Raw genomic sequence first — 23,488 nt, 5'->3', positions numbered from 1 at the left:
GGCCTCCCCTACTTCCCAATGCCAGGTCCCTCAATCAGGCACTGAGTGCCTTTGAACAAGAGAACCCCCTCCCACCCCAGAAACCCACAAGCAACCCCAACAGGGTTTGCTTTTTGGGCTTCCCACATGGCAAGCCCCACCCCACCTGCCGCTGAGTGAATACCCTCATTCCCACTCAAGGATATCAACTGGTGGTGGGACAAGAGGCCTGTCTGCTTTCCCACCCTGAACTTAATCAGGGCAGAGAGGGAAAGACAGTGGGTTGCCCATCCACCACCATCCCACCTGATCAATTGCCCCCTGCCATCAAAACAACCTCAGAGGGGGGTATTAAATTCTGCCCAGAGCACTTATGATCCTTAACTAGCAACCAAGAGTTAATAAAAATAAAAATCTACATTAGGGAAACCAAACCTAGATTGAATGACCGCTTTGCAAACACCTCTGCTGAGTCTGCAAGCATGACCCCGAGACTCCTATCACCCGTCATTTTAATTCTCCACCTTGTTCCCACTTTGACCTTTCTGTCCAAGGCCTGCTGCAGCATTCTAATGAAGCTCAATGCAAGCTTAAGGAACAGCACCTTATCTTTCGTTTCAGTATTCTGCAGCCATTCTGCAGCCTTCTAGACTCAAAACTGAATTCAACAATTTTAGATCCAAAGGTCTGCCTCCATCAATGCAGCTTGAAATGATTGGCTTAACCCTGGAGTCAGGTTCAGCCTGAACTCCAGATTTATGCTGCAAGTTTTGCCTCACTGAAAAGCTGAAGCCACTTTGAACCATAAATTAAGTTGCCGTGCAGATGTACCTTTATTTGCAAGTATCCAAATTTTGGACAGTTTACATTGAGATATTCATGAACCATTATGAAATAGCAATGCACTTGTACAGTGAGATAAATAACTGTTGTAACATGACTTAGAACATAGAAGTTTTGAATTCTTCTGAACCAATCTAAAAATATTAGTTGGACACATGGATCTATAACATTAGAAAGATTCATCCAAAATGTACATTCTTCCATTTGGTGAAATTATTTGTGACACAAATGAAACATTTATGACCAAGATTTAGCATGGAATTGGATTCTTCAATTCTGTCACAGCCCATAGCTGTTGACAGAGATCATGTTTCAACTAAATTGGGTATAATTGTTACAACATTAGTTATCATCCTGAAAGAAGGGGTCAAGGCATTCAATTCAAACACAAACATGGGAATGTTGTCAACATTTTTGGTAGTATATATTACTTTCTTTTTCTCTTCCATGTAAATGTACCAATTATACACAAAGATTGGTGAAACAATAATGTGGGCTCTTAAGTTGAAGATAAGACTCTCAATAGATAATGTTCACTGGGATCCTAATCTGTCTTCACATCGAGTGAAATGAATGTGAAATGAAATGAAGGTCCCAACAGAGCAGTGCAGGAAAAACCCTGGAATTATTTATTTGAATGCGGCAGTGTGATGAGTTTATGGTCATTCCAGATGGATCAAGTAAGATGGGCCAACTGGTCTCCCTCATCCATAATTATTTTATGACTTTGTAGAGGAGGTGTACTCCTCCATCACATCCATTTTAGTAAATGCCAAGGAAGGAATTACTCATTGACTTCAATGTGCTGGTGCCTTTAGGTAAGGAAACATTAGATTTGGCTCATTTTAATTTTGGACAACTTGAATAAATGTGACACCAAGAAATCATGAGCAAAATTTTCCGGCCCTGGGAGATCCTGCCATGGGAGATTTGGTGGCCCAGCCAAAAGTTTATCTGTGGGGCCGGATGATCCCGGTGGCAGGTGGGGCTAGAAAATCCCAACCAATAAATTATGTTACCCAACTGAAATCAGACAGTTGAAGTATCTGGAATCCCCAATTCCAGTGTGAAAGGATCCTTTTGCTTCTTTACATATTCCAGGAAGAGGAAAATAAGTGTCTAGAGGTTAAGAAACTACAGTGTTCAGAATTCCAATTGTGCTAAACCTAGCTGAGTGGAGTCAGACAAAATAAGTGAGAATTTAAATTGCTGACCATTCTCAACAGTCATTGGCATGCTGTGTGAGAAAAAAAGCTGATAAAAATACAAATTCGACAGATGCAATTTAAAGTAATCACGTTAGTTTTTACCAACTGTATAATTTATTGGTTGGGATTTTCTAGCCCCACCTGCCACCGGGATCATCCGGCCCCACAGATAAACTTTTGGCTGGGCCACCAAATCTCCCACGGCAGGATCTCCCAGGGCCGGAAAATTTTGCTCATGATTTCTTGCAATTGATTGGTGTCACATTTATTCAAGTTGTCCAAAATTAAAATGAGCCAAATCTAATGTTTCCTTATCTAAAGGCACCTGCAAGATAGACAGTTCTGAAGCTGCGATGCTGGCACTTAAAAAGCAAACCATCAGACAGGTTCTGAAGAGAGATAGCATAAAAATATTAGCAAAAAAAGGAAGCAGAGAGGGAAATACAAAATAAACAGATGAGAAAAGAGAATTAAGAAATGAGGGGGGGGGAAATGAGTCAATGTATGGAGGAGAGAGATGAGCAATACTGTTATCTTTACATTACACTGTAGGATGCAGTATTGACTGGAATTCAGTTGGATTGGTTGGATAGCGGTGCAAATTAGAAGTAATGTTTTCAATTTCTGTCCGGACTGTTGTGAATGTGGAAAAACAGAGTTTCATAAATGGACAGTCAAGCAAGTGCGATGGCCATTTTTACTGGCCTCCCTTCACCAGTGTGATTGAAATGAGCTAACTACTCAGCTACCTACACTCATTAAAATGTGCACAGTCGGCCATTGAAGATTGATTTTAACATTAAATGCTTATCATTCTTGTCAGGACTTTTGTACCCACTTATTTTGAATTACAGGTCGTGTGCATGCTTGCTGGTTCAAAACCATCTCCTTGAGGTGGTTTTGCTCATGGGCAAGTGATGGGCATTTTTCCACTTAGCTTTTGCACTTCACTTTCAAGCTGTGAGTCCCTGGATTTTGTGGGCTGGTTTCTTCACTGGCTGGTTCAGACTTTGAGAGATGTGCTTGAAAGGCTTCAAAGTAATTCAGCCACATTAAAAGCAATGAGCATTTTAAAGTGGCCAATTGCAGCTCGTTTCTGTAATTAACCAGCTTTGCATATTCTGTCCGGGTGTAATTCAAGTTTGGAAAGCGCTCATAATGTAAACTGGAAAATTGTACTTGCATTTTCTACATTACTCATTGCAATTATCCACCATATTAACCATGTAGACTCAGCACTCCAAAAGCAAGCTGAAGGCCTACAGCCAAGTTAAAATTTGAAAATCATTCACTTAAGTGGTTGTGATTAACTCTACGTTTCCAATGGCCAGAAGCAGATGTTATTAAACATAAACAAAGCTATTTCATTCTTCACCTGCCTTCAACAGATAGGGGAATAAAAACCATATGGAACATTATAGATGCCTTCACAAGGTATAAGTACAAATAGGGGAGCTTTGGTTTTCTATATCTACAGCAGCCAAGAAAACTAGGCTATTGTCCAAAAGCAACTAGAGTACTGTGTACAGTTTTGGTCTGCTTAAGGAGGAATATACTTGCACTGGAAGCAGTTCAGAGAAGGCTCAATAAGCTGATCCCTTGGATGAGGGAGTTGTCTTTTGAGGAAAGGTTGAGCAGGTCATTAGAGTTTAGAAGAGTAAGAGGTGACCATATTGCAATATGTAAGATTCTGAGAGGTTTTGTCAGGGTAAATGCTGAGAGAATGTTTCCCCCTTGTGGGGGAATCTAGAACTAGGGGGCACATTTTAAAAATAAGGGGTGTCCCATTTAAGACAGAAATGGGAAGGAATTCTCTTCCACAGACAGCAGTGGAGACTGAGTCATTGAATATATTCAAGGCTGAGTTAGACAGATTTTTGATTGACCAGAGCCTCAGAGTCTCATGGAGGCAGATTCAATTAAGGCATTCAAAAGTGAATTAGACTGTTGTCTGAAATGGAAGAATGTGTAGCGTTACGAGAAGAAGGTAGGGTGTGGTATTAGGCAAGTTGCTCATTTGGAGAACTGATGTAGATTCAGTGGTCCAAATGGCCTCCTACAGGACTGTAACAATTCTGTGATTTTGGGTTGTGGTAGTTGGGGGGAGCAGCAGGCAGGAAAGCGTAGTTAAGGGCACAATCAGATCAGCCATGATCTTATTGAATGGCAGAGCAGGCTCGATGGGCTGAATGGCTTACTCCTGCTCCTATTTTTTATGTTCTTATGAAATGTTGTCTGAGTACTTTATAAGTTCCTCCAATACATCTGTGAAAATAATTTGCAGCATTTCAATGACAGACTACAGCCAAAATAAAACAGCTGCACCAAGCATCTAAACCACTTGCTAGAGTAGGTCCCAATGTAAAAAGCTGCCTCATTTGTATCTCTGAATGGAAGTCAGGTGTTAAATGACCTCTTCTGTAAGGGAGCAATAATAATGAAGTGGATGTACCTCCCAGGAAAACTTTGGCTGTGAGCTATGTATCGGAAAATCATAATTATGTTCTTCATAAATGGGCTGGCTATGATGGAGGTGACAGGCGCCTCACCTGCCATCTCTCCAGCCGAGGGAGGTCCACCTTGCCTCCTTCAGGGAAGGCCTGCCGAATTAAGTGCCACTCAAGTACTTAGCTGGACAGCATCCGGCCTTCCCCAGGATCAAGGACTTCAGGGCCGGAAGTACCATCCTGCTGAGATCTGTCAGCTCATCAAAGCCAGCAGCTGTATTGAACAGCAGTGTTGCCAGAGAGGCAGTGGCTCCTGCCTATATGACAACCAGCTGAGGCCTAGAAATGTTGATGGATGCCAGGCCACAGGTAAGTGATGGCAGCAGCAGAATCACAGGATGGCAGGATGGGGTTTGTGAGGAGGGGGGTCAGCAGCAAGGGTTGAAGGTGGCTCTCAGCTGTCCTCTGCCTCCACCAGCAACCCCACCGCACCCCCACTCCACACACACACACACACACACACACACTCCCCCCCCCACACCACCCCCAATGTCAGGTCCCTGGATAAGGCACTGAGTGCCTTTGAACGAGGGACACCTCTAAGAGCTGCAAGCAACCTCGCACGGGTTGCTGAATGACGTTGAGTTAATACCAGAGGCAGCGGCTTGAGGCCTTCCTGCAACCGACTAACAGGGTGTCGGCAGGAAGCTGAGGGGTGCCCACCCGCCACCCTCCCGCCTGCTTAAATGTCCCCCGCCAACAAACTCACCACAGGGAGGGCGTTAAATTCTACTCAATGTGTTTACACCTTTTCAACACATAACACGTGAAGCTGGGAACCCCAGCAACATGATTCCCGCTGTCAATTAAGGACTTAATTCTCTTAGAGCTCCTGGAGATTGGGTTGGCGGAGGGTGTTGTCAGTTTTTGTGACAGACATCAGGCCAAGCTGCTGCCCTCATTAAATTCCGCATCACATTTTTGGGTGTTCTCTTTCTGGGCAGTAAAGGTTTGGTGGCATTGCAGGAACATAAATCTACTTATTAAAAGGATACTAATATTGTTAAGTATAAGCCCAAACTTCTGCGCTGAGTTTAATTGGTAATTTGTGTGTAAATGTAGCAATTTCTTGAAACTCACACAGAGGTTGAGGACAAGCAATTGTTTCTGTGAGGCTAATAATGGAGTGTCGCAAATTTGTTACATGTCGCAACTGTGGTGACATCTCTTCCTCACTACAAGTTACTGGATTATAGCAATTCACATAGCAGATATTTATTAATGATTACTGCAAAATATAAAGGATTTATACAAATACATACACATATCAGGCAATCTAAGCTGGTAGCATCTGAAGTAAAAGTAAAAGATCTCCATGTTAGTATCCACGTTTCAGATTATTCAGCGACTCAAAAAACGCAGAACTGGATGGGGCAATTTTAGCCGTCAAAAACAGATGGATTTGGGACAGGTAGTTGTTAAAATTTTAAAAATCTCAAATGAGAACCCAACCCGCCAAACCCACCTACTTCTGGTTTTAACAGATGGGTTAGGGGTCGAGCAATCAACTTCTCCTCAGTAAGCAACCGGTCCACTTAAATATTTCAATAGGGTTGTATGCCTCAGCTTTTACCTCACTTTCAGTTTTAATCCTGGCTGCACACATTTCCCAGGCCTCAAGAAACCCATTGGCTAAAAGGAGGTGAGGACTGCTGCTTGGTTTCCACCACTGCTTGTGGGCCAGGAAAACCAGGAGCAATTCCCCATCACCCCCTCCGAGCCCCCCAAGCTAATCTACACTCCACCCTGTATTCAGACCTCCCCCTGGCAATCGGCTCCTTCCACCCATCACTGACCAACCTGTTGCAATTAGATCCTCTTGTGATCGGATCTCCCTATAGTCACTGACCCCCAGTGATCACTGGCACCCACCAACACCAGCCTGAGCTCCACCCCTGATATCTCTCCGACTCCGCCTCCTCCCACGGACGATCACCTCAAATCCTCCAAGCCACACTGTATCCACCACCACCTCATGCGTTCTACAATGAAGAGCAGAAAACCTATGTGCTCCAGGGTTGTGGCCTCCTCTGCAGCATTTCTCACCCAAAAGGGGGCCAGGTTTGTGTATCAGGCTGGCTTACAAGTGGAAAACCTGTTAAGAATAAGCACATGCACCAAGCAGTGACAGCTCCCCAGCATTCAGGAAAACACTAGATTTCCTCACCCCACAGCTTACAAACGCAGCCCCTGTAAGTATCAGGATCTATATTTCTCTAACTAAGTTTTATACTATTCGTAACCTATTACAGAAAGAAAATATACTGGGGTCTTGTCTAGGAAGATCTGTGGTCACTTGCCTAAACCGCCTGCACAATTGGTTGGAATTGTCAGAAACTGATGAAATCATAGTCACATTCAGTCTTAATAACTCCATTGCCTGATAACTCTAGGAATAAGTTGGTGACCATCAGAAATTATCACTGTCCCTATTCTGTTTATTATGGAGATAGTGGAAGATTTCTTCTTTGTGTTAATTATATCACAACTGTCGATCTATTTCTCTAGGGTGTCTTCATAATTTAACTACAAGCACTGCACGGAGGAAATCTCCTGCCTTATGTGCAATATTGAGACCAATAAACTTTTATGAATCCCTTCTGAGTTAAATTGCTGTCATCAACTCAGTAAATGGATCACATGCTGTATGTTACTCCTTTGAGAACTTAATGGTCTTCCCAGGGCGCAAATGGAACATTATACAGTTTCTATTTCGCATTCTCTGGCTTAGTTTTATTTATTTTGCCATTTGTGACAATTCATAAGATATAGGCAGCATTTTTACCACATTATACATCAGTGAGCCCATGTGGTTGATGAAGACCCACACTGCAAATTGCTGCGCTTCTTTATAAGAGATAAATCTACATGGTTGGAAAGAAAGAAAAATGTAGTATTCAGGGAAATGAATACCTCAGCTGATCTGACACTTTTGACATGCCCTTACAAGAGGAAGATGGGAAAATAAAAAGATAGATATAAGAGACATTGGCTAGCCCCAGTGATTTGCAGAACTCTTTTATTCATTCATGAGATGTGGGAGTCACTGGCTGGGCCAGCATTTATTGCCCATCCCCAGTTGCCATTGAGAAGGTGGTGGTGTGCTGCCTTCTTGAACTGCTGCAGTCCATGTGGTGCAGGCACACCCACAGTGCTGTTAGGGAGGAAATTCCAGGATTTTAACCCAGCGATATATTCCCAAGTCAGAATGGTGAGTGGCTTGGAGGAGAACTTCCAGGTGGTGGTGTTCCCATGTGCCTGCTGCCCTTATCCTTCTCAAAGGTAGTGGCTGTAGGTTTGGGAGGTGCTGTCTAAGGAGGCTTGGTGAACATGCCTAATTATGCATTGAGGATGGCACTGGTTAGAGCAAACTCTGAAGGGAAAGTCAAACTGTATTATTCTCTTACACACTTCAGAGCATCTATGGCAGAACCATAGAAACATCATGTTTGTTCACAAGTCCAGCCAAGGTAAAAGAAATAGAATGGGGGTGGATGGGGCACTGAAGAGGGAAGGAAACAACTTACGAGATGGGGAAACGATGAAGAAATCTACGCTATTTTTTCAAATCACATGATACAAAATATTTTGTTAAAGTACAGGACCCATGTTTGTATCATTCAGCCTGGTACAATGACAAATTTTAGAGCTGTATCTACAGGACTGTGAAGGGTCATTCCTGAAATATCTTCCCTTTCAACCACTGACTGGTTCAATTTTTGTTACTTTACATTTCCAGCATTCACTGGAATTGAATTTCCATGGACCATGAGCACAGCGTTTATGCTGAAATCACACTCACTGTTGCCCTCCATACAGAGTAGAGGGAGAATCAATGTCATGGGAATGATATATGATAGGGATGCATCCTGGATTCCCACTTGCTTAAACTGTCAACATATTCATCATCTCTGCCTCTGGTCCTGGATTAGCACTTTAAGGCCTCTGACTCTTTGTGAAATTATGAGAAATTAAATTTGCGACCTCCAGGGCGTGATACCAGCCCAAAGATGCACACCCTCGCTATAGGGTCACATCCTGTCCTTCAGAAGGTGGTATACTTCTTATTCTTTATCATTTTGGCTTCCAAACACCCTCCCCCATCAACTCATCAACCCACCTCACATCAATAGACTTGTACATATTGGCAGAGATCTGCTTTCTCAAGTCCCGCTGGTAACTAAGGGCTGGATTTAGCCATCCAATGCTGGGAAAACCCGTCAGGCAGTTGAAACTGGAGGTGGGGGACTGTACATTTCCCAGCTAATTCCTGTCACCCACCAATTAGACTGATGTGGGAAGTGTGCCAGGTGGCAAGCCGATGCACACTCAAAGTGACATCGGGTTCAGCATTTTAAATGCCTGCCTCAACATTTAGATTTCCCCAAGTTTGAGATCTCCAGTGAGCAGGGTGGGTTCCTGAGGCCTGTGTGAAATACATTGGGCTGAATCTTTGGGTCAGCGAGTGGGGGGTGAGGCCCACTCACTGAGGCGTAAAATGGTGCGGGGTGACATCGCATCTGCGTACCAACGTCACCGTGCGTCATTTAGGTTTTCAGTTTGGTAGGCACACACCTGAGTCAGCTGCACACCCGCCGAATTGTCAAAGGTTTTGGATTTCCAGCATCAGCAGTTTTTTGTTTTTATTAAAAGGTCTATTAAGGCCATTTAACTCTTAATTCAAATAATTAATGGAGCTGCCCATCCAACCTCAATGTTGGTGGGCAGGCAAAGAGCCCAAGCGGCCTTCACATTTTTCATAGAACCTCATCCACGGGCAGGATGAGGTTTCATGATTGATTTTAAATTTTGACAAAAATTTTTATTGGAATTAATGCACATGTCCCAGCTCATGTGACAGTTTCACATGAGGGGACATGCCATAAAAATTTTCTCGCCACTTTATTAAACTTTTTGGAGCACATTCCCGACTCAGGCAACACTCCCTCACCCACACAGGGAGCGCTCAGCGCTTCTGGGTGCATGTCACACTGGGTGGGCCTTAATTGGCCCGCCCACATAAAATGGCAGCATGGACCTGATCGAGAACTCTGCCCATTAGGCCAGCCAGTTTGAGAACACTGGGAGAAGCCTGTTGTGGAATCAATAACCTTTTGACAGATAAGTTTAAAGGCCTTGCCAACTTCAACAGTCATAATTAGATGTTGTATGATGAGTTAAGTATGTTTTTGATGCAGTGACTGAGCATAGGGATCTGTCCTTAAAAGGTAAGTAGCTATTACATTAACCAGCATTGTATAAGTGTTCAGATGCATTAGAGTACTTTCTCCAGTAGACAAAGGGCTCTTATGCATCCAAGAGTATTGTGGATCAAATATTAATGTGTCACCTGGATCCTGTGCTTTGAGTTTTACATTGCTTTAAAACCCAGTCATCTGTTGAGCCTTTGAAAAAGCTCAATCACTCCAAAAGCACAAATATAATGAGCTATGGAGACTTTGTTTATAAAACTGTGCAATGGAATCTCCTTATAAATGCTTGGCTGTGTTCCAAACCCCACTAATGGATTTGGCTCAGCAGGGATCATTTACACAGCTGTGAGGGAGTCTTAAACTTTGGTTTCTTGACTGTTCTGTGGGCAGTTAATATGATTGAAGTGTTTTGAAGTGGTTTTGAAATGGCTGATTTATTGAAAAAATTATGAACACATAAGAGCAGTGGGTTTCTTTTCAAGTGGAGTTTGAATGGCTATGTGCTTGAGTGACAATTTTATGACCACCTAAGAGAAGCAATGTTCTTCAAATGGAGTTTTAATGGCATAATTGTTATTTATTTTATGAGCATTTCAAAAAATTCCCAGATAGGACTCATGAATTTTGTCCATATTGGATAATGGAAGAATGGTTATGGAGAGAGCATGGGTGTATGGAGAAGGCGTGGGGTATGGACGGGGCATGGGGGTTATGGGAGGCATGGGGGTGGGTGGGGAAGCTGAGGATTAGGGGGCCTAATCATTGTCATTAGAACTGAGCCTATGTCCCAGAGAACAGAGGTAGGCCGACTAACCTATTTTTTTAATTCAGTCACTGGATGTAAGCTTTGCTGGCTGGGCCAGCAATTATTGCCCAATCCCTTTGAGAAGGAGCTGGTGAGCTGCCTTCTTGAACTGATAACTCCATGTGGTGTAGGTAAACTCACAGTGATGTTAGGAAGGGAGTTCCAGGATTATTACCCAGCGACAGTGAAGGAATGCGATATATTTCCAAGTCGGGATGGTGAGTGACTTGGAGGGGAACTTCCAGGTGGTGGTGTTCCCATCTATTTGCTGCCCTTGTCCATCTAGGTGTTAGTGGTTGTGGGTTTGGAAGGTGCTATCAAAGAGCCTTGGTGAATTCCTGAAGTGCACCTTGTAGACGGTACCCACTACTGCTACTGTGCGTCAGTGGTGAAGTGAGTGAATATGTGAGGATGTGGTGCCAAACAAGCGGGCTGCTTTGTCCTGGATGGTATCAAGCTTCTTGAGCATTGTGAGAGTTGCACTCATCTGGGCAAATGGGGAGTGTTCTATCTGACTTGTGTCTTGTATATGGTGGACAGGCTTTGGGGAGTCAGGAGGTGAGTAACTTGATGCACCATTCCCAGCCTCTGACCTTCCCTTGTAGCCACAGTATTTATATAGCTAGACCAGTTCAATGTCTGGTCAATGGTAACCCCAAGGGGGATTCAGTGATGGTAATGTCATTGGATGTTAAGGGGCGATGGTTAGATTCTCTCTTGTTGGAGATGGTCATTGCCTAGCACTTGTGTGGCACAAATGTTACTTGCCACTTATCAGCCCAAACCTGGATATTGTGCAGATCTTGTTGCATTTGGACATGGACTGCTTCTGTATCTGAGGAGTGGTGCTGAACATTGTGCAAATCATGTTGCACAACATGAATCGAGCATCCCCACTTCTGATCTTATGATGGACAGAAGGTCATTGATGGTTTGACAAAGGACACTACTCTGAGGATGTCCTGGAGCTGAGATAACTGACGTCCAACAACCACAGCCATCTTCCTTTGTGCTAGGTATAACTCTAACCAATGGAGAGTTTTCTCCCTGATTCCCATTGACTCCAGTTTTGCTAGGGCTCCTTGATGCCATGCTCGGTCAAATGCTGTCTTGATGTCAAGGGCAGTCACTCTCACCTCACCTTGGGAGTTCAGCCCTTTTGACCATGTTTGAACCAAGGCTGTACTGAGGTCAGGAGCTGAGTGGCCCAGGCGGAACCCAAATTGGGCGTCAGTGAGCAGGTTATTGCTAAACAAATGCCACTGGATAGCACTGTTTATGACCCCTTCCACTACTTTACAGTCTTGGCACCCACCCTCCTCCTTTCTCATTCAGGCATGCGTCCGGAGGAGTCATACCAAACTCCAGCCCATCCCTGACTCCTTGGGGGTAAATAACATATGCATACGGGTTTAGAACTCTGCCTGCAACACCGGGAGATGGCCCAACTCTCAATTTCGGAGTCTATCCTGTAAATCCAGCCCTAAGTCTCTGACAAATCGAGTCTCTGCAATGTCTTCGGCCTTACTGAAGTTACAATGGGAGTTGCCAATTAGCCCAAGATTGTTATTTAGTTTAGTTCCTGTGTGTGAGGTAGCTTGAATTTATATTGCCTGCCAATGTATAAATGGGAGGTCCTTATCAACAGCAAAATGTGCAAGTGCATGGAACAAGTTTACAGCACATGCATAAATTCTTGCTGTTGATTCCGGGCACGATGAAAAAGGAATGTGATACTATTGCATCTATTTTTTGGAGTACAATCAACAATGAGGAAAAGAGATTTCAGGTCGCTATCTCCCATGCCCAATCTTCTATGGAAGTGCGCAATTTGCCAAATCCAATGCTGGCAACTGCTAGGTGTAGAGGGTGCTGGGGGCCACTCAGAAAATGGCTAGGTTTTAATAGTTTAAATTCAGTATTGCTTTTTCTAACTCTGCCAATCCGGGCCTCTTCAACCTGTCTGTTTTGCCTGCCCTCACTCCTCCAGGACTTAAATGCAGGTTGACAAAGGTCCTAAAGGGAGGTTGATGAGCTGTATGGGGATGCCTGACTATTATCCTCAGTTCACTTGTTTAGTTACATGCGGTCAGATGACAAATTTGGGAAGGCCTCTCTTTAGATGTGCATTCAGATTGCACCATAAACTAACGTAACTCAAATATCCCCTCCCCCCCACCCCCACCCCACCTCCATCTGCCCACTTGTGAGAGCCTAGTCCAATTTATCCACTGATAAACTTTAATAATCAGGCTCCCATCAGATATGCCTGCCAAGCTTTGACTACATAGCTCTTCACAAGATGTGGGTGGCCCAGGATTTGTTCAAAATATGATGATAGGGGCTGTCCCTATCCCTATGATGATAGTGATATGGGTTGCTATGCCTCCACCGCAGATTGAAGGTCTTTATTCAAGCAAATGTGCAATTGCTGCAAAAGCTTTTTTTATATACTTTCTACTAAGGCACTGCATTTTAGTTTGTGTATCATTGAATGACTACATCTCAATTTTTAAGTGAATTGCTCCCCGTGTCAGAATAGGAGCTAACCTTAGTCCAGCAATGGCAATTTCAACCAAAATTTAATTCTTAAGAGAATAGCCATCTCTCCAGGATACACAATGACCAAAACCACAAGATATGTAGAGTTTGAAATGATGTGCACAGATGCACATGCATGCCATTATGACTGGTTACATACCCACATGTATGGGGGAGGGAATTCAAGCCCATTGAACTCCATGGAGTTAGGAACAGCACAAACATGCTCTCAGGGGATCTTATTTGGATGTGATTGAAGGAGCTGTGAACAGTCTCAGTGTTTCTGCACCTGTTGACAGCCAGCAACATGGAAAGTGAAATAAAAACAAGATAGTGCTGGAAAAAACTCAGCAAGTCTGACAAGTCATCTGTGGAGAGAGAAACAGCGTTAATGCCGAGAGTCCAATATGACTCTTCTTCATGGAAAGCGGATTGAGTTAATCCTGGGCAACCGACTGAAGCAGGTGAACTCCAGGTTTGAAACACACAACCTCTCTTTTGAAAAAAGTGTTTTCATTTTGAGCCTGAAACAGAAATAATGACATAACATGATTTAAAAAATGACAGCCCAGCTCAAGAAAACCAATTTCCATACATTTCTCTTGCTGGATATTATAAAATGAAATCAGTGTAACACATTGAGTCACTAAGTGCTTCTAAACTCATAACAACTTTGGAAAAAACCAAAGTAAAACTGGGACATTGCTATATAAGAGTGAACGGCTAAAGTACTTTAAATAGCTGCAATTAATTTTGAATGCCGTCTGAATTCTTTGCTGCTTTGAATAATAAAGAGAAAATTATTCTTTATTAAGATTTTAATTATTTAACATTTCTGAAATTAATCTTGACTCCCATATTCAACAAGCCTCATTAATCAAGAGATGTGTGCATCATTTTCTAGGCAAAGCTGGCAAATGTAGCTGAATACAGTAAGTCTGGTCTGTACCGCATGCCTGACATATCTCACATCTTATGCCTTAGATGTTGCTATTTTCAACCACATGATTAACTTTAGAATTGAAATTGAGCCAAGCTTGATTGAACTGGCTGCTTTGAGTATCGACTCTAATAACTCAGCCCAAGAGTGCCACTCGATCTATGATGGGCCCTTAGTTCAGGTCTATAATTACCACAGGGTCCTGAATAATTACCTTGACAATGAGCTCCCCAATGAATTCACCTAACACTGCTTTACTAATAAGCAATTAAGGCTCTTGTTTTCTTGCATGCTATTTCAAACAATAAGTGAAACAATTATTGTACTCATCTTGTCTTTTTGTCTTTTTGACACATGCACTTCTGTCAGAAGTACTGTGTCAACAGTTCAATTGTAATATCAGAAATGATTCCTTGATCAGGAAGTCTGTACCTGATTGAATAATCCCAATCATCTAGAAGTCTTAAAACAGTTAATGGAATGGTAATGTTTTGCTGGCAATCCGAATCTTGATGCCAATAACAATCTATCTGTACACACAGATGGTGCACTAAAGAGTAGCACAATCTTTCTTTACTAGTGAGGTAGACCATAATTCACAAGGAGATTGTATATATCGTAGCCTCACCTTCTTGAATAATGCAGAAGTTCGTGGAAAATATGCCTTGATTGTATCTTTTCAAGGGTGGTAATTGAGAGTGACACATCAAAGAGACACAAAAAATGAGACAAAATGTGCATCGTTTAAATTTATAAAGCTGTTAACTCAGTGGAAAGAATATTTTTACAATTTCCATTTCCATGGGTTGGGGGCAGGGGGAGTGTAAGAACATGTGCAATGTGGTCCAATTTACATTACACTTATCTTCCTGTCAGTGACTGACGTTTCTTTTAGAAATGCTATTTTCTAAATGAATGGTAGTGAAGGAGGGCAGAAACCAGGCAAAATACACCACGGACAGAATTTTCTGCCTGTCAGGCGGGCGGTGCAGGAGCGGGTGCAGGCAGGCACGGACCCAATCAGCCCCCCTGATCAGGTCCGCACTGCCATTTTACAGAGGCGAGCTAATTAAGGCCCGCCCAGCATGAAGCGTTGTGCGCTCCCTGTGCAGGCGGGGTGGGGGTTGCCTGAGTCGGGAGTGCGCTCTATTGTGCATGCATGTGAAGGAGCGCAGAAATCTCCCTGAGGCACAAAGGTGCCTCAGGAAGATTAGGTTTAAGTCCAAAAAGTTTAATAAAGTGGCAAGAACATTTTTACGTGTCCTCTTATGTGAAACTATCACATGAGCTGAGACATGTGCATTAATTTCAATAAAAAATTTTGCCAAAATTTAAAATCATTCATGAAACCTCATCCCGCCCGTGGAGGAGGTTCCATGAAAAATGCGAAGGCCGCCTGTGTTCTTGGCCTGCCCGCCAACCTTGAGGTTGGACGGGCTCCGTTAATTATTTTAATTGAGAGTTAAATGACCTTAATAGACCTTTGACAGTTCGGCGGCCGAGCACCCGTGTCAGCTGCGCGCCCACCGAATTGAAAATCTGAATGACACGCTGTGAAGTCGGGGTGCACGCCTGACATCACCACGGGTCATTTTACGCCTCAGCAAGCAGGTCTGGTTGAATCTTCAGCTCGGCAAGGTGGGAGGTGTCACGCTGGGGGGGCCTTAATTGGTCCGCCCATGTAAAATAGCGGCATGGGCCCAATCGGTGCTGCCAATCGGGCAGGCTCCCGCCCACGCCCACTCCTGCACCGGCCACCCGACAGGCAGAAAATTCTGCCCCAGCTTCAGGACAGGGAGTGAGAAGAGTGCACTAACAGCTGTGGAAACTGCCAAACAGGATTCGCGTATAGGTTGGAATTGAAACAATGATCGGTATAGTCATAAAAAGATTCGGAAGTGTAATTGAACTGCATGTGAGGCTGTTTAAAATAAAACTGAATTTTAATTTGCAACATAGGATTACAAAAAAATCACATCTCACGAGAGTGAAATCACAAGGGTGGAAACATTGAGAATCCTGAAAATACTGTGATGGGAAGTTTCTATGAATCCTCAGTGACCAAAAAAGATGGGAACAATCTGAACAACCAGGCCCAGGTCCAAAGAGATATTGAGTTAACATTTCAAGTCCAATATGACTCTTATTGGATTCAAAACATTAACTCTGTTTCTGTCTCCACGGATGCTGCCAGGCCTGTTGAGCTTTTCCCTCAATCCTGTTTTTCTTTCAGATCCCCAGCATCTGCAGAGATATTAAAGTCTCGAAATATCCACCTAGATGGTAGTTTACTTCTCTCAAATCTCTCAATCACCCTGATATTCATTTTTATGTCACGATATAACTCTTCTGTCTACTGTTTATTAAAAAAGCTGTTCTATTTTATAGTAATAATTTCAAGTGCTTCAGAGAGTGATATTTGCACTGAACTGAGTCCAGCATTCAGAGGACAATGAAACACTGAACTCGTGCTCAAACAAGCAATTCATTACTTAGCACTTGCAGAGGTAAACATTAATCAGCTGCTCAAGTTAAAACCTTCATGACAGATTTAAGTCTGGGGTAAGGGTTGAATCATACTTAAAGTATCAACATTTGGTGGCCTGTTGCTGCCCTGCAGATGCTGGAAATCTAAAATCCAAACAGAAAATGCTGGAGGTACTCAGCAGGTCAGGTAACATCCGTGGAGAGAGCAACAGAGTTAATGGCTGGAGGTTAATGGGCACCATGGGGATGTCGTCCACTGCCCAGAAGGGAAAAACAGTTTGGACCAGTATTCTTATTTCCTGGTTTTTACTGCTTTTATGTTCTGGGTGGTTGTAGAACTGGTGAAAACCCCACGTTGCTTCTCTCTGGGAGGCCCGACGCCATTCCGATCTAATCAAACGCTTATGGAGTCATAGAGGTCTACAGCACAGAAAAAGGCCCTTCAGCCCATCGAGTCTGTGCCAGTCAATCAAGTACCTATTCTAATCCCATTTTCCAGCACTAGGCCCATAACCTTGTATGCCATGGCATCACAAGTGCACATCCAAATACTTCTTAAATGTTTTGAGGGTTTCTGCCTCTACCACCCTTTCAGGCAGTGAGTTCCAGATTCCCATCACCCTCTGGTTGAAAAAATTCTTCCTCACATCCTCTCTAAACCTCTTGCCCCTTACCTTAAACAGTGTTGGGCCTCCTACTTGATTAAACCCCCAGTAGGGCCAAAGTCCAGTCCCCGAGAGCTGCCAGCCTCCACTACTGGCAGCGCCACCGCTTGCCATGACCACATGCAGGCCTAGAGGAGGGATCGGTGACAGATCCCTAGATAGAGGTGAAAATGGGCAGGATGGGGGTTGCAGGGAAGGGGGTCACTGGGGATGGAATGGAGGCGAATCAGAAGCAAGGGCATGGGAGTGGCTTTCAATGCACCCCACATTTCCCAATGCCAGGTCCCTGGATTGGGCACAGGGTGCTTGTGAGCAAGGGATCACACGGTAGGCCGCTGGCAAACCAGACAGAGTTTGCTGAGCAGCATTCCCTGATGGCAAATCACCTGCTCACTGCTAGTTGAATATGAGCGTTGGTGCAATGAGGCCCTTAAGTGGTTACTTAAGAGCCTCAATTGGCCTCCAGGCAGAGAGACCACCTTCCACCCTTCCTGCCTGGATCTTGATCAGGGGATTCAGGAAGGCAGTGAAAATCCAATCCCACACCCTCCCGCCTATGCTCACTCCCCACTTCCGAATACAACTCGGTGGGTGGGGGAGGCATTAAGTTCCATCCAATGTTTCAGCTCAATTTCCTTTGGTCAAAACTGGAAAAAGGCTAGCATTTATTGCCCATCCCTAATTGCCCTTGAAAAGGTGGTGATGAGTTGCCTTCTTGAACTGCTGCAGTCCATGTGACATAGGTACACCCACAGTGATGTTAGGGAGGGAGTTCCAGGATTTTGATCCTTCAACAGTGAAGGAACAGTGATATAGTTCCAAGTTAGGATGATGAGTGGCTTGGAGGGGAACTTCCAGGTGGTGGTGCTTCCATGCATCTGCTCCCTTGTCCTTCTAGGTGGTAGTGGTGTGGGTTTAGAAGGTGCTGCCTAAGGAACTTTGGTGAATTCCTGCAGTGCATCTTGTAGATGGTACATACTGCTGCTACTGTTCATTGGTGGTGGACAGAGTAAATGTTTAAGGTGGCGGATGGGGTACCGAACAAGCAGGACTGCTTTGTCTTGGTTGGTATTAAGCTTCCTGATTGTTGTTGGAGCTGCACTCATCCAGGCCAGTGGGGAGTATTCCATCGCACTCCTGACTTATGCCTAGTAGATAGTGGACAGGCTTTGGGGAGTCAGAAGGTGAGTTACTCGGCACAGTATTCCTAAACTCTGGCCTGCTCTTGTAGTAACAGTTTTTATATAGCTACTCCAGTTCAGTTTCTGGTCAATGGTAACCCCCAGGATATTGATAGTGGGGGTTTCAGCAGTGGTAATGCCATTGAATGTCAAAGGGAGACAATTAGATTCTCTAAAAATTAAACGATAAATAATTTAATTGAGAAATATGAATGCTTGTCATTTAATAGTGACAGAATTCTTGCGAATGAATCATCTAAGGTTATGATAATTTCTGGTGGACTGCAGTTTGAGAAAATTTGAAAAAGTCACTTATCTAAGTTGTAAAAACACTGCAACTCCATGCATTTCTTCTCATAACATATTCCATAAACATCCTCCCTTTGAAACACTAGAAGCATTAGATAGCAGGAAAACACTCTCTCACACTGCTTATGTCTTCCATTGAGAAAAAAATGCAGTACTAGCCATTTATGGATAATGTACAAAAATTGTTTTAAAAGCATGTTTATTTTTCATGAGAAAACTTGGCTTTCACTGAAAGGCATTATATTCAAAAAAAAAGAAAATGTATTGTCAAACTTCTGTTTCTTAGTATGACTTTCTGATACCGCAAGACAACCTTGGAAGGAATGTTCCTTCTCTAAATGTCCATTATTACCCCCAGGTTCCTTCATTCACAGAATAGTTCTCTATAAATCTTTACAGAAATATCCTAGCCACTAGCCACCTCCTCTAAACTTCCTCCCTTACGCCATCCACTCTCCCCATTCAATCTAGAATTGAGAATCTCGTCAACTTCTTCGTTTACAAATTCAAGGCCATCTGCTTAGCTACCTGTGACTTCCTTTTTCTTACTAACAATTCAGGCCACAATCCTCCTTGGGGCTGGGGGGGGGGGGGGGGGGGGGGGGGGGGTGGGGGTGCTGGTGGTAGTGGTATTGTCAATGGACTAGTATCCCAGAGATCCAGTCTAATGCTCTGGGAACTTGGGTTCGAATTCCGCAATGGTGAAATGTGAATTAAATAAAAATCTGGAATTAAAAGTCTGATGATAACCATGAAATTATTGCCAATTATTCCATTTGGTTCACTAATGCCCTTTAGGGAAGGAAATCTGCCATACTTACCTGGTCTGGCCTACATGTGACTCCAGACCCACAGCAATGTGGTTGACTCTTAAAAGCCCTCTGAACAAAGGAAATTAGGGATGGGCAATAAATGCTGGCCTAGCCAGTGATGCCCACATCCCATGAACGAATGAAAAAAAATCAGCATTTCCTTCATGCTCTAGAACGAAAGAAACAGGAGCAGGAGTAGACCATATGGCCCTCGAGCCTGCTCTGCATTCAATACGCTCATGGCTGATCTTGGGCTTCAACTCCACTTTCCCACCCAGTCCCCATATCATTTAATTCCCTGGGAGACCAAAAATCTGTCTATCTCAGACTTAAACCTATTCAATGATGGAGCATCCACAACACTCTGGGGTAGAGAATTCCAAAGATTCACAATGCTTTGAGTTAAGTAATTTCTCCTCACCTCAGAATTAAATGATCAGCCCTTTATTCTGAGACTGTGACCCCATGTTTTAGGTTCTCCGACCAGCAGAAACAATCTCTCAGTGTCTACTCAATCAAGCCCCCTCGGAAGCTTATATGTTTCAATGAGGTCATCTCTCATTCTTCTAAACACCAGAGAATATACACCCACCCCCCCACCCCCTCTTTTCCCAGGGACCAATTTAGTGAACATTTGCTGCACCACCTCCAATGCAAGTTTATCCTTTCTTAAATGTGGAGGCCAAAACTGGACAGAGTGTATTCCAGATTTGGTCTCACCAAAGCCCTGTGCAATTATAGCAGGGCTTCTTTACTGCAAGGGGATTGGATTACAAAAAAAGGCTAACATGCTATTTGTCTTCCTGATTGCTTTCTGTACCTGCGTGTAATTTTCTGCAATCCTTGTATAACCACACCCATTTCTCTCTGAACATCAATATTTACAAGTTTCACATCTTTTAAAAATAATTCTACTTTTCTATTCTTACAACCAAAGTGAATAACTTCACACTTTCCCACATCATACTCTCTCTGCCATCTTGCTGCACATTCACTTAACCTATCTATATCATTTTGCCACATCTCTGTGTCCTCCCTCGAGCCTCACTTTCCACCTAGCTTTGTATCATCAGCATACTTAGATATGTTACTCTGTTTCTTCATCCAAGTCATTAATATAGATTGTAAATAGCTAAGGCCCCACCACTCTACTTTGTGGCACTCCACTAGTCACAAACAACCAACTTGAAAATGCCTTGTTTATGCCCACTCTCTGCTCTCTTTCCATTAACCAATCCTTTATCCATGTTAATATATTACCCCAAACTTTATGAGCCCATATCTTGCCTACTAACCATTTCTCGTGGCACTTTATTGAATGCCTTTTGAAAGTCCAGGTATACTGCATCTGCTGGTTCCTCTTTACATCCTCAAAAGACTCTAACATATTTGTCAAACAACATTTTCCTTTCGTAAAACCATGTTGACATGTTCTAATCAAACTATGGTTTTCTAAATGCATTGTTAAGACTTCCTCCATAATAGTTTCCAGCATTTTCCATGAAGACTGAAGTAAGGCTAACTGGCATGTAGTTCCTTGTTTTCTCTCCTGCCTTTCTTGAAAAGCGGTGTTGCATTTGCCAACATCCAATTTGATGGTACTGTTTCTGAATTTAAGGAATTTTGGAAAATCATAGCTACTGCATCCAGTATCTCTGCAATGATCTCTTTCAGAACCCTAGGGTGTAGGCCATCAGGTCCCGGGGGTTTGTCAGATTTTAGTCCCTGATGTTTCTCCAATACATTTTCCTCTGTTGATCCTAATTTCATCATTCTTTTCAGACCCTCAGTTACTCTCTATTACTGGTATGTGGCCTGTGTCTTCTACTGTGAAGACAGGCACAAAATACCTGTTCAATGTCTTTGCCATTTCTTCATTCCCCATGATAATTTCTCCTATTTCTGCTTCTAACAGACCAACATTTACTTTAGCTACTCCCTTTCTTTTTATACACTTGTAAAAGCTCTTACGATCCATTTTTATATTTCTGCTAGTTTACTCTCATATTCTATTTCTTTCCTTTAAATCAATTTTTTGGTGGCCCTTTGCTGGTTTCTAAAACACTCCCAATTCTCAGACTTGTTACTGTTTTTTGCAGCATTTTAAGCCTCTTATTTTAACCTAATATATCCTTAACTTCCCGAGTGAGCCACAGATGGATCTTTTTGCTGAATTTTTGTTTTTAATACGATGTATTTTTTTGTGGAGCATTTTGAATTGTTTCTTTAAACATTTCCCAATTCATTTACTACCATATCTTCTAGTCTATTTACCCAATCAATCTTAGCCAGCTCTCCCCCATACCAATGTAATTGGCTTTAAATTCAAGATTCATGTTGTTGATTGGAGTTTGTCACTTTCAAACTTAACATGGAATCCAATGATATCATGATCACTAATCCCCAGTGGATCTTTTCCTGTAACATTACTAATTAACCCTGATTCATTACACAATACTAGATCTAAAATTGCAGCATCCCTTGTTGGTTCCACTACGTATTGCTGCAGGAAACTGTCACAGAAACATTCTACAAACACATTTTCTAGACCACCTTCACAAATTTGATTGTCCCAGTCTATATGTAGATTAAGTCCCCCACAACTATTACATTGCCTTTGTTAAAAGCTACGATAATGTCCAGCAGTATAACTACTGTTAGGGGGCCTATAAAGGACTCACACCAGAGTTTTCTGACTCTTGCTATTCCTAATTTCCATCCATACTGACTCTACTTCATGATCTTTTGAGGCCAGATTCTTCCTCACTAATGTCCTTCCATCTTCTCTTTCAAACTTTCTTTCCTTAGATAATATCACCACTTTCAACACCTCTTTGTCCTTTTGGCTATCTCCACCTATCACTGGCCCTCTATCCAGCTCTACTTGTCCCACCCCCCTTTAAACCATCTTATATTTCACCCCTCTTCTATTTTTACTTAGTTCTGTTGAAGAGTCATACGGACTCAAAACGTTAACTGTGTTCCTCTCCGCAGATGCTGCTAGACTTGCTGAGTTTTTCCAGGTATTTTTATTTTTATCTCTTTCAAACTACTGGTTATATGCTAATGTAATCGTGTCACTTTAATGACATGCCAAGTTCCTGATATGACATGGGAATGATATAGTCCCTTCAACTGTCTGTCTCCCTGACCCAATCAATGAAAACTAAGAAATATATTTTTTAGGTAGAAAGTCAAAAACTTCCACAACAAAATAGCACTGAGTATCATAAAATCAGTTTTTCTTTAGTCACAGAAAACCCGATGGGTTTTGAAAGTAGACAAAGATCTTACCCTTAAATAGACTCACTCTAGATCTCCCAGTGGGTATCTCAGATTACCATGTTTCTGACCACAATCCTTTCATAAGAAAGACCTTATCTAAAAATTGCCATTGCCTCAGTACATGAAATATGTGTTAGAAATATGCAAGTATAAAAGGAGTTAAGAATACATACTTTTCAGTGATTTTGAGAATGACAATCAAAGTACTCACCAATATAAAGTGATGAATCCCTCTTTCGTACATGGTCATCAATGTAGGAGACACCGAGAGGTTGAATTGGAGTTGCACCAGCCCCAATGATAACCTGAGCCACAATAACCAACACATACATCATGTTTGTTGTTTCTGTTTCTGCACATGTCTTGAGATTTTTCTCTATTGCCAACTGCTGTTCCTCCAATGAAAGATTTGCCATGCAGGTGTCCTTCAGCACTGAAGTATCCACCTGCTTATATTGATATTGATGACTTAGAAACTCTGGCAGTGCACAAAATAAAGAACCAATCGCCATTATGATCCCACCACATCCAATCAGTCGTGGCCTATGTCCCTTGCCACCAAAGTAGCTCACCAACAAAATTATCATGAGGTTTCCAATCTCAAAGCTGCTTGCAATTACTCCTAGTTCGGTGCTATGTAAGTCAAATCGTCTCTCCAGGGTTGTTAGAATACTGACCTGTGAAAAACATGAAGAAAGCACTGTAAGAAGTAC

At 42.8% G+C, this 23,488-nt stretch overlaps 1 protein-coding gene across 1 annotated transcript in view; it reads right to left on the bottom strand.

Moving 5' to 3' along the window:
* The window catches only part of LOC121277061 (solute carrier organic anion transporter family member 3A1-like), a 336,748-nt gene that overhangs the window by 294,324 nt on the left and 18,936 nt on the right, over positions 1–23,488 (bottom strand). The window contains exon 2 of the mRNA XM_041185993.1: positions 22,987–23,452. Coding sequence (XP_041041927.1) covers positions 22,987–23,452 — 466 coding nt within the window. The remainder of the gene's footprint in view (positions 1–22,986; positions 23,453–23,488) is intronic.

This window comes from Carcharodon carcharias, chromosome 4 (genome assembly GCF_017639515.1).
Source record: "Carcharodon carcharias isolate sCarCar2 chromosome 4, sCarCar2.pri, whole genome shotgun sequence".
Lineage (NCBI taxonomy): Eukaryota > Metazoa > Chordata > Chondrichthyes > Lamniformes > Lamnidae > Carcharodon > Carcharodon carcharias.
Note: the sequence above shows the minus strand (reverse complement) of the source record. Positions and strands in the feature narration are given on the sequence as shown.